The sequence below is a fragment of the Macrobrachium nipponense genome, chromosome 13 (genome assembly GCF_015104395.2).
Source record: "Macrobrachium nipponense isolate FS-2020 chromosome 13, ASM1510439v2, whole genome shotgun sequence".
In the NCBI taxonomy this organism is placed as follows: Eukaryota; Metazoa; Arthropoda; class Malacostraca; order Decapoda; family Palaemonidae; genus Macrobrachium; species Macrobrachium nipponense.
The window spans coordinates 29962442-29978641 of record NC_087206.1 but is presented as its reverse complement, the minus strand read 5'-3'; the positions used below and the strand labels follow the sequence as shown (position 1 = coordinate 29978641).

Genomic DNA, 16200 nt, shown 5'->3' with positions numbered 1-16200 from the left:
GGATTCATTATGGTACAAAAATTAGCATGACACTTACTGCATGTGGAATGTGGATTTGTCGCTGAAGAAGCCAGGAAATGAGAACACGAGAAACCTTGAGTTCCTTGGCACATACGTTGGCGAGGCCGAGAAGGAGCAGAAGAACCCATAATACAAGAACACATACACACACACATGCACAATCACAAGCGAAAACGAGCAATGAACCGGGTAAAAGGCTGAGAGAGGGCAACGGCAACTCTTGAGTTGGCGAGGGTGCTTGGTCCTTGACCAGTTTTCACCCGATATAGGTGCGCGTTGCCAGATCTCACAAGATTCCTTGCTTTTCATCTCTGATTTAACCGAATCCAGCTAGGCGCTAGAAAATTATCATATTGTTAAGACCAAAGGTTAGTTTGCGTACGAACAATAATTTTCATGGCCTAGATGCACTACTGTTCAACTAGATCTCAAGATCATTGAGGCTGCTCACAAAAATCCCTTTACATATGTTGTTGCAATTAATAGAGAATGTCTACTCCTATTTAATGCTGGAACATTGGCAAGAAATTACCCAAAGCTAGTGTAAATTGTATTCCTGCAAAGAGGGGGACTATCAAAATAGGCTGGGATTTTCTTCTTCAATACTATTCAGTAGAAGAGAAATTTTTGTTGGAAGAAATTCACCTTTTGTGATGAGATCTTCTCTACTGATGGGTATGGTAGTCTTCATTGCTGGCTACTATAGATACAAGGCTAGTTCTATATGAAAATAACTTTATATGTACAGGCAGTCCCCAGTTATCGACTGACTCGGTTAATGGTGATCCGGTTTTATGGCTCTCGTCAAGCACCATACAATCAGTGATTTATGGCGCCATAACAGGCCGAGTTTTGGTTATCGGCGTCATAAGGTGCTGATAATAGTTATGGTGCCATAACATACCTAAGAGAGTCACCATTAACTGGTTATCGGTGCCATTAACTAAAACTTGACGCCATAAGCACCATAAATTGCTGAGTTTCGGTTAATGACGGTTTTTGCTTATCAGCATCCTGCCAAGAACAGAACCCCTGGTACAGTAATTGATAGGATTGGTTTACTGTACAGTATATACAAAAATCTAATGTTTGTTTTCATCAAAACCTTGATTTATGCAGTCCAATTGATTTACAAGAAAATGAATACCTTCATAAGTAGGTATCTTCCAGTATTCAGTAAAACCAAAACTTGGCTCTTGCATGAGAAATACCATTGACATCCAACATAGGCCTATAACAAAAGGATTTTTCTGGGAAAAATAAAATTTCTTATAAGATTTTTTTATTCCCTTAATTAGTAACACATTTCTTATATTGTCTGTTGGCTAGATATGTATAAAAATATGAAAAAATAACCTGGATATTATCCTAAACACAAGTGATTGGCACTTAACTCATTTCCATGATTGTACATTCCGGCTGGAAGGAATGTTTTGGCTCACCAGCTCAACTATCAGGTGGGGACAGTTTGACCTTTCTTGTGTGGGTACTTGTTCTTCACATGGCCGGCCATGGAAAATGCCTTCGAGAAACCCCTTTCCATGTCATTCTGATTCTCCCAGGAATCAGCAAGGTAACCCTAACCCTGGTAGCCCCTTGTTTACCTTGTGTTAAGTGATATCCTGAGTTGTTGACACTTCTGGTTAAGGTGTCCAGAGGTTCTGTATGGCCCACTCTTCTCTGTTAGCCACACTTGATGAAGTAAGTCGCCTCAACTGTGTGACAGGAAGTGGACTATCTTCTATGATTGGTTTCATAGATGAGGTCTCCCTCAGGTTAGAACTACTTTATAGAAGATATTGAACCTGTCCACCTTCAGTGAGACAGGGTCTTCTCAGTACATGTAGTGAAGCCTGTTGCTCTGCCCTGTACCAGGTCTTCCAGCTGAAAGCATGGGTCCATACTCAGTCTTGCCCAGTTCATTAACTTGGCAACCTAACTCAGGCACTTAATAACACTTTGGGAGAGGCCTTGAACCAAGGTCACATCCTTGAGACATGTTCTGCTAGCTTTAGCTTTGTCATAGCATGTTGAGAAGTTGCCTGGTCTTTTGCACATTTTCTGACTCTCAGAGAGCCAGGGATTCCTCTTGTCTTTTTTCATGAGTTTGCCACAAACTCAAAACACATCAGTATCTGACAAGAGACTTGAGAATCTCTTGGTCCTCCTTCCTCTGAGAATTTATTAGTGGGGAGCTGGGTGAGTTGCTTTGTGCCCAACGTTAGCCCTGTGGCACTATAAGACCTTGTAGACCAGACTGTACTGTTGATGTATCTTTGTAGTCTTGGCAGGCGCAAGAAGGTGGTGTATGAAACGCCCCTTCTTTCTGATTCATGAAAAAATCAAGTGGACATACTGCTCATCCTATGAAGCCAGGGGTGTTGGCCCACCCTAGTCCTTTGGAGAACTTTTGGTTCACAGGTAATGAGGCCAGGTGTCTGGTTGTACTAGACTACCGTTACCTCATTTTACGCTTGGGAAATTGCCCGTAAGTCCTTGTATTCTTCTTAGGACCTGTGTTGGCTGCGTAACAGGTCGTGTAGTCTCCAAGTTCCTCTCTGACAAAAAAAAAAGAATCTCTCCTAAGATACACAGATGCATATGGCTTGAGATTGAATGCAAGAAGTGACTGGTTCTCTCTCTCTCTCTCTCTCTCTCTCTCTCTCTCTCTCTCTCTCTCTCTCTCTCTCTCTCTCTCTCTCTCTCTCTCTCTCTGCTAGGCAGCAGTCAGGATGGGTACATACTATACTAGTCACTATGCAGGTAGGACTTCACAATTAGGTATCCTATCTATGAGCTTCAGTTTGTAGAGGTGGTAAAGCTATTATCTGAACCCATCTTGACCTAGATACAAGCTGCCCTCCTATATGTGCTACCCTGTCTGTAGAAATTTTTTTAGGGTGAGAGTTCAGATACATTTCACAGTTCATTCTGCCTCAGAGCTTTATCAGTCTTACATCCCTACGCTATATTGCATGGGAGGCTACAAGAGTTATTGTGCCTTGGCTCGGCTCACAATCTGACCAAACCTCTTAATCCCTGATGCCAAAGGAAAAGGTGCTTGATGATGGCAGGTTAAGGAGTTCACCCCCCTCGCATACCACCATTTAACCAATTTGTTACCAAGTTTCAACAATTCATTCTAGCTTCTGCTGAGGAATATACTCTTTGTACAAGGGTCTGGCTTGTTTGCCAAGGATGAATATAAATTATTTTTTTTAAATTTGTGAATTTATCGTGATCTCTGTAAATTTTTTTTAATAGTGTTGGTAAGATGCATATATTTCTATATTTTGTTGCAGGGTGACCCAGTCAAAAATCTTGTGAGGACATACCTTGGTGAAGATCCTGCAATGAAGCGTGTGGTATTAACTGCTGCATCTGTTACTCAGGATGATCGTGGCTTAAGACAGCTGATTGCTGCAGGATGCTACCATGCTGCTGTGAATTTAACAACCCAGCTTCTTACTGTTTATGGTCAAGGAGAAGGAAGAGCAGGTCATCCCAGCAAACATACAGCTCATTCCATTCAGGTAAGAAATACAGTATACTACATTCCCATAAAAAATGTTTAAGAGAACTTTTCTTTTAAGTGATATTTCTAGATGTATATGAAGTTATTGTAGTTTAGGGTTGAAAATACATTTGTTTACTACTACTCGTTAGTTATAATATTCCTTTTGTGTAAAGCGATCCCAGTTGCGCCAACCTTCTGTAGAAAAAGTCTCCCACAAAGTATGGTAGTCCCTTCATCTGTCACTTCACATCTATTCTCAGTCTGCTGTGTAACTCCATAATGTTCATAACCCTACTCACCCCTTTCCTGGGTCACCTTTATGAAGTTCACACTGCCAGCCTATATATTGCTCTAAATGTTCTTGCTTTTTTTTTTTTTTTTTTTTTTTGTGTTCGTGGAAATAATATTTTTTATCAAGAGCGTGTGTGTAACGGAATGCGTGTTTGTCCATCTCACTTTACAGGACTTGAACAGATAACTATGTGTTAAATTGGGTATGAATTCTTTTGCTTTGCATTTTTAATCAGGATTTAGTCATTCATTAGGAATTACAAATACTTGTAAAATATATATTTTATTTTGCATTTCTTTAATAATGTGAAACAAATTAACTATGAGATTTATTCCAGTATGTCAAGCAGCATGCTTTCTTATGCTTTGCTCATGATATGATAGCAGTCCCCTGCATGGGTTAACAGTGTTTTGTTTTTATGATGGTTGCTTTCGACATCATATACCAATGATGTTGTTAGCCAAGCGTCATAAAACTGAAACACTGTAACCTAGTGCTGCCAATAAGCAGAGACTGCCTATCATATCATGAGCAAAGGCACTAGCTAAGGAAGCATGCTGCTTTACAGACTTGAATAAGTATTATAGTTAATATATTTCACATTAGCAGAGAAAAAGTAGTAATGTAAGAAACCAACTGTGGTCTGCCAAAACCAATTCCTGATGACATAGCACTCATGCTGCAGCATTAATGGCACACCCCCTTGCTCTTAAGTGGCTGCTATTTTGGAGCTAGTTTTAGAAGTTCATCCATATCACCTAATGGAAAAGCTTTCCATTTGTTTTTGTCATTGCGTATTTTGAAAAATGGTACCACTTGTAGGGTTGGAAAAATTCTCATACTAGAGGGTTCAAGCTCCTTTTTACCCCCAACTCTTAAACAGCAGTTCATAGTTTTAAACTTCCAAGGGGTATTCTGAAGGCAGCAATATAGAATGCTTATTGTCTTTGGAATGTTCCAGCAGGGAATTTTGGTATGATCTGTATTGTCAGGAGAACCTGGTATACAGGCATCTGATACCTTCAACTTCAGCAACAAGGCTGGGCCAGTATCTGAATCATGTTCCCCAACAGGATGAGGAAATACACCAGATCACTTTATGCTAGGTGTTGCAGCAAATCTTTCAGATAAATGTAGATTGTGTGGACTAGGGAAATCACTGACTGCTCCCTTCTAATGGACTACAGTATTTCTGCTTTTAGCGTTGATGACCTATAGCCATATTGGTTCATTCCTAAGAGGGGAAGGAAATCTCTTTCCTCAGCCAGCTCATTTAGCAAGGAGAATTTGAAGTGTGCATACTTTGCTTTGTAATCTCCAGCCTTCTCACTCTGCAGAAGGTAAGAAGAGATTCTATCCAGTCTCTTCCCCTGAGAGACAGTCCCCTTGTCTTGATTATCAGATTAGCTTTCCTGTGAAAACGTCAGAATCGCTTGGCCACTTGGAACTTTCAGATATTCCCCAGCTCCTAAATAGGAAAATGAGACTTGATGCCTTCTGGTTCAAGTAGGGCTCTATTTGATAACTTGCATTATGAACTTTTGGACCATGAAAGAAGAGTCATTCTTTGCTGAGGGTTTGCATTGAGTGTAAGGAATCATCAGGCTTCAGCAGCCTTCTGAGCCTTTAAAGGAGACATTTGTTGTGAAACTGCAGTGGGGAAAAGGCTCTGCAGTAAGTGATCATGACATATCCATGGTAAAATCTGTCTCAGCAACTTACTGAAATTTCATTGAGGATGAAGAGCCAGGGGTTTATTAGCAGTGAAGACTGCCCATCAGGCACTCCACATTGCTTGAGCAGGAACTGAGGCAATTTATAAAACTCAAGGCTGTGACTATTAGCCATTGAAACCCCTAGACTGTCCCTGTTGCAATTGCTCCAAGCTCCATCACCCTGACCTCTGAATGGGATATGTTTGAGTGATTCTGCACGGAGTCTATCTTAATTGACAGGAATATTTCCTTGGTAACTTGAGCACCATTGTGGCAGAGAATAACCTCTCTACAGACAAAATAGCAAAGGGTAGAAGAATGTTTGGAAGAATGTTTGTCACTATGGAGAGCCTCTTTTTGTTCATATCCACTAAGTGGCATGCCTTCTACTGAACATTGTCGTGAAAGATGCAGTTTTCAAAGATTTCTTGAGTTGGAGGAATTAGTTAAGGATTTGGGGGATAAACTCATGAATTTGGCTGTATGGGTGGCTATCTTTAATGGGTAACATGCACCCATGTCATTTTAATAGGCATCAAGGAACTTGTATTAATGGTGGAAGTTGCCTTTCTGACATCGGTCTTCTTGCAGAGGTGGTTTAGATTATCAACCCCATGCTCACACCAAGTGAACTCCTTTTATGCTTATGGTGAGAGATTTATTGGAAATGTACCCACTGCTTGTCTTCCACTCAACACAGGAGAGCTACAGTTTCAGCAAAGTCCTTGGGAAGAGGTGGGGAAAGATGAGATCAGCCTTTCTACCCAGGTGCTGCATTCTCTAGTTGGTAATTTCATTAAAAGAAAGTGGGAATCATGGGAAGAGACAGGTTCTAAAATATGGGACTTGGAGGAGCTTCTTCATTGAATAATGTGGATCTCTTTCATTGATGTCCTGGAGATGTCCCTGTTCATTATTAAAGGGTGCAGAGCCACCCTTTTGGTATTCTGAGCAGTGGTGCACCAAAGTGGCTAGAGATCAAGACAGTGACCTTATTTTCTGTTTCAGCCAATAATTGTCAAATCCTTCTTGTGAAGCCTCTTAATCGTGACCAAGTCTTAGTTCAGAATAGCTTAACCAAAGTCCCTTTTGAACCACACCCAGGTACCCCATTCTCGAACTGACACTGAAGATGGCTGTCTTAGTGGCCATGGCATCCTGGAAAATGGTAGGATAGCTAATGAGGTCCAAGTGATCTCAACCTACATGGCATTTAGATATAATATGAAATTTACTGCTATCATGAAGGCAGGGATATGTGGATGCCAACCCATAAATAGCTTCAAGGTTTTTCGTTGGGCTGGTAGTTGCTGTGAGACAAATGTTACCAAGTGGGAGAACTTGGTTGATTCCTCCTTACCTTCTAAATTTTGTCTCTTTCTTCATTGTTTCATCAAGAGTGGCACTATAGTCGCAATTTTTTACTGCGTAGATGAAAATTTGAGTTTATGGCATCTACTTTCCCTTACGAGTGCAAACCATTGGCTTCACTTTTATAAGGGCTTAGTCAGCACCCTCCAGCTTATACCACAGGCAAGCTACTCCCTTTGCAAGGACTTAGTGGGATTCTTCCATCTTCAGGAACCTGTGTTCTAGTTACCAAATAATGCAATCATTTGACCTCCCTTGCAACTTTTTTTATGATAACAAAAACACATTTTCAAACAAACCTGGTTCTTGCCTTCCTCCCATCCCAACACTTATTTTATTTGGTTCTTAAGAGCACAGCTGAATGAGGGTAGGATGCAGAACAACAGGCAAAGGGACTGCCATGTGTAGTGGGAGCATTTGCTTCAAGCTAAAGCAGTTCTGTATGATTGGAAACGCTACACAGATAAAAGCACCTTAAAATTAATAGTTCTCAATGAAAAATTTGTTATTGTATCAAATATAATCTTTAAAAATTATTATAAAGCAGACAGCATGATTGGGACAGTTTATATGTGTGTGATGCCAGAATTTAAACAGTATTGCTTAGAATATTACTGAATTTTTCCCCCATGTGAAAGTTATTATAAATTTCAGTTCCAGTATTTCCTTCCTTTTTTAGTCAACTCGTTTAGAAAGATTTTCCACTTTAGTGAATATATATTTCCCAGTGGTTTTGCCTTGATCTTGTTCCAATTTTAACCTCTAATTTCAGAACAAATTCTTTGGGCAAGTAACAAGTAATGTGACTCCTTAGTCTCATTAAACTTCATATAATAATAGTAAAAAACGATTACTATTATTTTTAAACCTCGGAGAGGCATTGGCTTCAAGTCTTGCTATCCAGGTCAACTAACCATTCATTTTAATGTAACTTGCCACCATTTCATGTCCCTTAATTTGCAAATCTTCATCATCTACAAAGAATGTGACACATTTTTTTTCTTTGCAGCTTTGGTTCACAAGAATTGCTCTTCTTATAAAGCTGCGTAGATTTTCCTTAGCTGAGGTTGAGTGCCAGTATTTTGGGGATTTGGATGCTCCAGACTTATATTTTGAATTTTATCCCGAGCTATATGGAGGCAGGAAAGGTTCCATGGTACCATTTGGATTCAGGTATAGTAAAGGATTTTTATTGTTCACCTTTCATGAGTGCAACTGTTATATGAAAAGAAGAAATTTTATCTAAAAGCACAAATGAGGTTCATTCTTAAGTAGAGTAATGATATATACATATTTTTCCATTAGGTAATGATATTGCTTTTTCTGGAAATCTGAAACTTTAGATATAATAACTCAATAGTGTACATGAAAGATTGTAAATGACTTCATGGCCTGAATTATTCAGTAGTAATTATGATAATGATGTTGATGGTACATTTTAATATTTATTTATTTATAAGATCCTTTAGCCTATGCTTCTGTTGTTTGAAGTAGGTTTCTTGGTACATAAATAGTTAATCAGTACAAAAGCCCAATATTACCCACATAACATTCTGTTGGTTTGAATCTCTCATTTCATTGTGATAAGAACCATTAGCCTTGGAATAACATCTAATTGGGTAGAAGTGCATCGACCACTATATAACAAATAAAATTTTCAAGTATTTCATTTTGTGTATAACTATATATGCAATAAAATTTATAGAAGAAAAGGTCCAGTTTTGGGAAAAATGACTCCCCCATAAGAAATTCTTGGTGCTGGCCTGTGGAGGCTAATCTTCCTTGACAGCCTGTAGATTTCATGATAGTGTAGTTTGAAAATAACCAAGATCTGAAGTCAAACCTCCATGAAAGTGCCTACAAGGACATGTCAAACAAACACTAAGTATGCAGTTTATGGAATATTACCATACTCCCACCAGCAACAAATGGGTGTTCAGGCAAATATCTCAGACAATTATGTCTGCTTAGTCATGGAACTGAAATACAATGATGTAATAATGATTTGATGAATGTGAAGAATCACAGTCTCTCTCTTATGCTAATGTCCACTGCTGTGTAATTGGTCCCAGAAAAAAACATCCTAGTGTCTATGAATAACATTTCTTGAGTAAATTTGGTAAACATAAGAATAATTTCCATGTTTTTGCCCAAAGAGTGGCAGCAAGCTCCAACTTTGACTGAGGACGCAAAAGCTTAGTCAGTAACATATGAATACACCCTGACAATAATTATCGACAGATCTAAAAAGCAGATATTGCAATACATTCCCTGAACACGTGAATTAGCCCTGGTCACTGATCAGCCCGACCTATATCCCCACAGATTTACCCACTAAGTGGGTAATTTTAACTGTCAGCATTACCAACGTTGCAGGTAAAATCTATTGAAATGAGTTACCTGCGTTACCATTGGCAACGCTGGTGCAAACACTGGCCACCAGAGGCCTGTCTCTTCAATTGTTCTTTGTTCGTGCGGAGAGCCGGACGTATTCCTGCTCCCAGCGAACTTTTGGTCTTTTAGCCCGACCCTCACAGTGTTTACCGAGGCCTTGATAGGTTTTGATATCCTTGGCTTTTGTTTACGATGTTTCTTCCAATTTTCCCCAATTTGGATTGTAATTAGATTGTTTTTGGAACTTCTCTGTTATCGTGGGAGCAGATGGTTGAGCCTCATCAAGAAAATCCGTACCTCAATCTCTGCTTCATCAGCCTCACCTCCAACAGCTGCCGGTTGAGTTGTCTGCATGCTTTGTTCCTGTGCTACGTGCAGCGAAGGATGAATACCCTCAAAATGACAGACATTCTTTTTGTTTTAGCTGTAGGAAAATGCAATGCATGTCATACAGAAGTGTAAAGAATGTAAGGATTAGTTCATTAGATCAGTTAGAGGACTACCTTAGTTGTTGGGATCTCTAGTCTCTAAGAGCAAATAAAAGATAGCGGCAAAATTGCAAGAGTTAAGCAAAGAAGAGCTAGAGTAGGAAGACAGAATGTCTAACTTGTTTGCTAATTTGATGACCAAGCTAATTGAAATAGAGATAGCAGTAGTAGCGTAGGTGATACTAATTGCTCTCTTTCAGCTCCCCTGCCTGTTCCAGAACCAGCCGTAACGGGTGCCAGGGGTCATGGAGAACCACAAACCCAGAGGGTAGGATCTACCAGCCCCTCCCCGGCACGGAGCAGGCAGTGCTTAGCAGCAGGTCCCCCTTTAGGGTGCAAGTTCTAAGGTTAATGTAAAGTTAGGCCAGGGACAGATGGGTAGCGATTATAGGTTACTTAGTGTTTAGCAAGAGAAGTAGTGCAGGTTCCTTCGGGTTCGGACTCCCTTGTAGTGTCTAGTGTGAAGGTTCGTCTTTAGAGCCATCTTTGGTTTTATTTCCTGCTTTGAGTTCTTTGCAACAGAAGGTTTCTAGTCCGTGGGTGGTCATTTGGATGTGGTTTCGGGTTTGTCTGGTTCTGAAGAGTTGGATAGCACTTCTTCATCTTTGAAGGTTCCCTTTTTTTTCTTTCTATGGATAAATTTGGTTTGTCTTGGGGTAATAGTAATCCTGGTGATCAGGCTGTTGATTTGGCTTTATCCATATACTGTATGGTAATTATTAATATCGGGCTAATTCAGGTGTTCAGGGAGTGTATTGCAATATGAAGTTTTCATAATGAAACTAATATTGACTAATATTGTAATACTTACCTGAACATCTGAATGATTCCCACTCTCCTCCCCTCTTTAATTTGATGGTGAATGATTCATTTTAGGAGAAGGGCCTCTGGTGGCCAGTATTTGCACCAGCATTGCCAATGGTAGCACAGGTAACTCATTTGACTAGATTTTACCTGCAGCATTGGTAATGCTGACAGTTAAAATTACCCACTTAGTGGGTAAATCTGTGTGGATACAGTTCGGGCTGGTCAATGACCAGGGCTAATTCAGGTGTTCAGGTAACTATATTACAATATTAGTTTTATTATGAAAACTTCATTTCTTGGAAATCTGCTTCTTATTGTGACTCGTGTAAAGAAAGTCTTAAAGAACTTATCAAAATTCCTTCGTCATTTTTAGATAATATCTTATTGCATGACCCTGGCCCGAAAAAAAATGATAGGGTAGGCATTTCAAGAGGCATGGCCTTAAAGTCATTAGGAGTGGAATACTCTGCCTTGGTTACAAAGTCTGGAGTAAAGGAGGCCAATAGAAGACAAATTCTTGGAAAAGCATGAAGCTCACTTACATGCCTTGTGGAGACCAGTGTCAATAGAAAGACCATTTTCAGTGTCACACTGAATAAGGAGACCTCTTACAATGGTATTTATGGAGGTCATACCAAACTCTTCAAAACTAATGCTAAGTCCCAATGAGGTCTTACAGGTGGACATTGAGTTGCTTGACCAGAATTCTTAAAAAGCTAAGAAATATCTTGATCGGCATTGAAATCCATACCATGTTGAATGAAAACTGTAGATAGGGTAACTTTGTAATCTTTTACTGCAGACATGGTTAATCTCTTATGATGATAAAGAAAAAATCAGGTATTATGTGAATACAGTCGACCCGCTTATTCATGTTATAGCATTTGTGGGTTCAATTATTCGTGGATTTTTCTCTGGAACATATATCCACATTATTGGGATCAAATTCACATACTATTCAGAGATTTTTTCATAGAGCAGTCACTGTATTTTCATTTTATTTTCAGGGCTAAATGTTTTAGGAGGATAGTTTAAGGTATATGTATTTGGTGTTTGAACTATTAAAATAGGCAGTTATAAGCATTTTAGAGGGGCTTTTTGGTGGTTGAACTATTAATAGGGCAGTTATCAGCATTTTTAGAGGGGTTTCAGTATTCACAGATTTTTGGTATTTGTGGGTGAGCATGGTACTGATCCCCACAAATACAGGGGGTCATGTTTAGATTACCTATGAAATGCAAGTCATGTGGTAAAGTTTTGTATTGAAAAAGTTTTTCTTTAAAAATAATATTCTTTTATGAACACTAATTTTTTTTGCTTGAAGCTGTGTACCACACTCTCCAAGTTAGGAATATTTGGTACAACTTGCTGCTGAATAGCTGCCTTACATTTGATTTTAAGTAGTTTTCTTATGCTTAAAGGTTGTTGGTAGCAGAACTTCCACAGTATCTAGGAAAGCATACTCAAGCTCTGGACAGACTTAGTGCTCTTCAAAGAACTTGTGACCAGGTAAACAACAGTCATTTTCTAATTATCTAAGTTCATTGCTCCAAAAATTTACTCTGGTAAAGTAATTTTTTTTTCACTACAAACCCATCTTTTATGTTAGCCCCCATTTGTGGTATTCATGATTCCCTGGTCACAAGGAGTTGACCATCTAGTACTTGTTGACTGGCAGCATAGTGCATGTTCCCTATGGATCATTAAGTTTTTTTCTTTCTCTCATGCACTTAAGGAAATAGTGAATGTAGGAATCATTGTCTGTTCCTTTATTTTCACAGCCTAATATTGTAGCAACATTGTACCCAGCCTTCCCAGGTTGCACAATATTTAATTTTGATAAGTATTGCAAAAACTTTTTCAGTTATTGTGTGATATAAATACTACTTGCTTAATAGTTTGATATTTCCACACACTACTTTTTCACTCTAGACTCTGGTAAGTTCCTGAGCAATGAGTTCTTGACTATACTCTGTTTTTTTAATCTGTCCACCTGCCTGTGGTGTTTGCGTATGGTAACACTGCGTCCCGGGCTATAGACAGCTACGCTATGTGTAAGTTTAAGGTAAATAAGATGTTATTATTATTGTTGAATGTAAGCTGAATGTAACTATATAAAGCCTGGGACGCAGTGTTACCATATGCAAACACCACAGGTGGGTGGACAGATGGAAAAAAACCGAGTATAGTTCTCCTCTGTTATCTCTATTTGTTTTGCCTCTTTATATTTATTGGTGGCTTGTTTTTCCAGTAACACCTCAACTTAGTGGACTTCATCTAAACAGATACTGTATATACACTATTATTTTTTGCTTGGCTAAGATTTTTGGTACATACATTTTTAAATGTCTCTTAACCCTGGACAGGTATCGCTATTTTGGTGCCCCTTTAAAGGTTTGTGAGGTCGAGCCTGACCCAAGTGCCCAGAAAAATTTGTGAAAATTAAAAAACTGGAGCTATGCTGGACATTTTAATTTCTTAAAACCAGGGATTTTGACGAAGGAAAAATCTATTTTCTGGGTGAATGTGGCCTCGTGTCGCCCTATGAAAGGATCCTTAATATCATTCCTTTGTTCGGTAAAATTAATCTAAAATTACCCAGAGGAAAATAAAACAAAATTAAGAAAACTGTCAGTAAAACTGACTTCGCTCACTCTTAAAAAGAAGTGTCGGTATGATAATAGGGGCGAGTGAGGAACACTACCACGAGACATCACCAATTAGAACTTCCAATCAGAATCCCCCCAAGAGAGAGCCGATACCAACGGGCGATGCAGCCTCTACTAACTACTACTAGAGGGACGCCACGGACAGCAGGCCCGCCCTAGCGGACATCCTTAACTAAAAACATCTTGTCCTGCAAGGGGGGGAACAAACCAAAAAAGGGGGGGTTTCATAGGGACACGAGCCAATCACCAGAAATAGATTTTCCTTCGTCAAATCCCTTTTTGGGCTCAGCTCGTGTCGGCCTATGAAAGAGTACCCAGAGAAACAGACAAGATGGGAAAAGAGGAACAATGAAAAGCAGTGTAAAATGATGGATATAATTATAAGTAAATCAATTACAGCATACAAACTAAGCACTTAAAACTAACTTATGTTAACAGTAAAACAATAGAACGTTAGTAATCTTAAAGTACTTAAATGGTAATTAAAGTAAATTACAGAGATGCATGTAATATAAACAAACAAAGGATTTACTTACTATTTACAATATGTTATTGACAGAAAAGGTGTCGGACCCATAGAGGTCAAAAATGTGAAACGAGAAAAAAAAAGGGTGAGTTTTTTGCCAAAAAAAAAGCCAAAATTAAAAAAAAAAAAATTTTGGTACCTAAATGAAATGGGAAGTGGCTAATTTTTTTTATTATAGAATAAACTCATATTATCCTAGAATAGAATTATGTTAAAAAGATCTGCACGATGATGTAATTTACTGTTATATCAGAAATGCCTATTCTCTCTCTCTCTCTCTCTCTCATCTCTCTCTCTCTCTCCTCTCTCTCTCTCTCGCTCTCTCTCTCTCTCTCCTCTCTCTCTCTCTCTCTCTCTCTCAAACAATAATTTACGAAAATATATATACAAAAAATACAGAATACGCTATATATAACAAAAATTGAGGGAAGCCTTCCTAAAACTATTATTTACAATATGTGATTAACAGAAAAGGTGTCAGACCCATAGAGGTAAAAAATCTGAAACAAGAAAAAAAAAAAAGGGGCGAGTTCTTGCCCCCCCCCCCCCCAAAAAAAAAAAAAAAAAAAAAGCCAAAATTTCACAAATGAAATGGGAAGTGGCTAATTTTTTTATAGGATAAACTCATATTATCCTAGAACAGAATTATGTAAAAAGATCTGCACTAAGATGTAATTTACTGTTATATCAGAAATTTTATTCTCTCTCTCTCTCTGTCTCAATAATTTACAAAAATATTTACAAAAAATACAAAATATGCTATATACACACAAAAATTGAGGGAATCCTTCCTAAAACTACTATTTATAATATGTGACTGTCAGAAAAGGTGTCAGACCCATAGAGGTCAAAATAAAAAATAAAAAAAGGTTATGTTTTTTTGGCCAAAAATATTGTCAAAATTTCACGAATTATTTTGGTACCCAAATTAAATATGAAAAGGCTAATTGTTTTATAGAATAAACTATTATCCTACAACAGAATTATGTAAAAAGATCTGCACTTAGATGTAATTTACTGTTATATCAGAAATGTTATTCTCTTCTTCTCTCTCCTGTCTCTCTCTCTCATCTCTCTCTCTCTCTCTCGCTCCTCTCTCTCTCTCTCTCTTTACAGTGTGTCATGATTTATTAACATAAGCTCATATAATCTGTCACCAGAAAAGGCAGTGACCCACCCCCCTCTCTCCCCCTCTTGTGTCGTAATAATCTCAAGGTCATTCCCCTTGCGTTGAACTCTCGTTACACAAACTTGGCTTCTTGCCATATATAGTTGTCAGCAACTTCTAAATTATCATCACAATCACTTTATAATTCTATTAGAAGTAATTTGATCACATCCATCCCCAGAGAATACTGCCTGCTGGCCATTGTTGATGAAAAATGCAAAGAAAATATGCAAAAACTGAGAAATTGTCATTCAAAAGAAATTGGAATAAAAGGCAATATATTTCTTCTCAGCCACAACCAATGGCATGATAATGTACACACACCACGTACCTAGAGTTTCCAACAATATAAAACTATCCCAGAGTCAACAGTGTTAGACAGGAAATCACTACTTGATAACAAACTATTACTCAGAAAAGGGGAAAGGACAAAGACAAGGCAAATGGAAGTTTTGACATGATTGTAGTGTGTGTTCTGCTATCCTCTTGCAGATCGATCACACCCAGATTCGAGATAGTGATGATTTTCGGGAAAAAATCATGTTTTTTTAAACAACACCCCTTGGGTCGTGCTCGACCCTGCTAACCTATCCAGGGTTAAATTAAATTTTAAACATAAAATATAGGCTAGTTTAGCTTAGGAACTGCAGTATGTGGAATTGCTGCTAGTTGTAAGATATCCAGAAAATATTCAGTTGGAGGCTGTAATATGCACAGGGTCTATGTTACTGAAAAGACTGTTACTTATTAAAAGTCAGACCCCCAATGTCTGTTAAGTTGATGTGCTACTATTTTATTTATGTGGATGTATTAAGGTATTAAGTACTATCTTGCAGCTGACACTTTTCTGTTCTTGATTTTACTTTCTTCAGTGTTTGGTCTTATGAGGCTAGTTTTTCTTGTTATATGTCAGCAGTGGGCTAGTCAATTTATTAGAAAAGTTTTTACATTTAGTGCTTCACTAACTTTATGGTGGTATTATTTTGTTAAATATTGATATAGTTATGTAATTTATCAGTGTTAAGTAAAATATGAGGTACAGTCCAACCTCTTAAATCTGGCATTCTGTGGTTTGGCAACTTCCATGATCTGGGATGTTTATTGAGTCAGCCGCCATTAGTTCTTGAGTGGGTGTGAGGGTGGTGACACACACAGTTTCAGTTTCTAGATTTTGAACTTTTAAACTGAAGCCTACTCTGAAAATACACAAGCACAGTTAAAATACACAAGCA

General features: G+C 38.4%; 1 protein-coding gene across 1 annotated transcript in view; it reads left to right on the top strand.

The window, feature by feature from the left end:
- Positions 1-16200, top strand: part of LOC135225712 (trafficking protein particle complex subunit 12-like) — a 135699-nt gene that overhangs the window by 81527 nt on the left and 37972 nt on the right. Inside the window, exons 3-5 of the mRNA XM_064265080.1 lie at positions 3324-3554; positions 7926-8089; positions 12027-12114. Of these exons, the coding sequence (XP_064121150.1) occupies positions 3324-3554; positions 7926-8089; positions 12027-12114 (483 nt within the window). The remainder of the gene's footprint in view (positions 1-3323; positions 3555-7925; positions 8090-12026; positions 12115-16200) is intronic.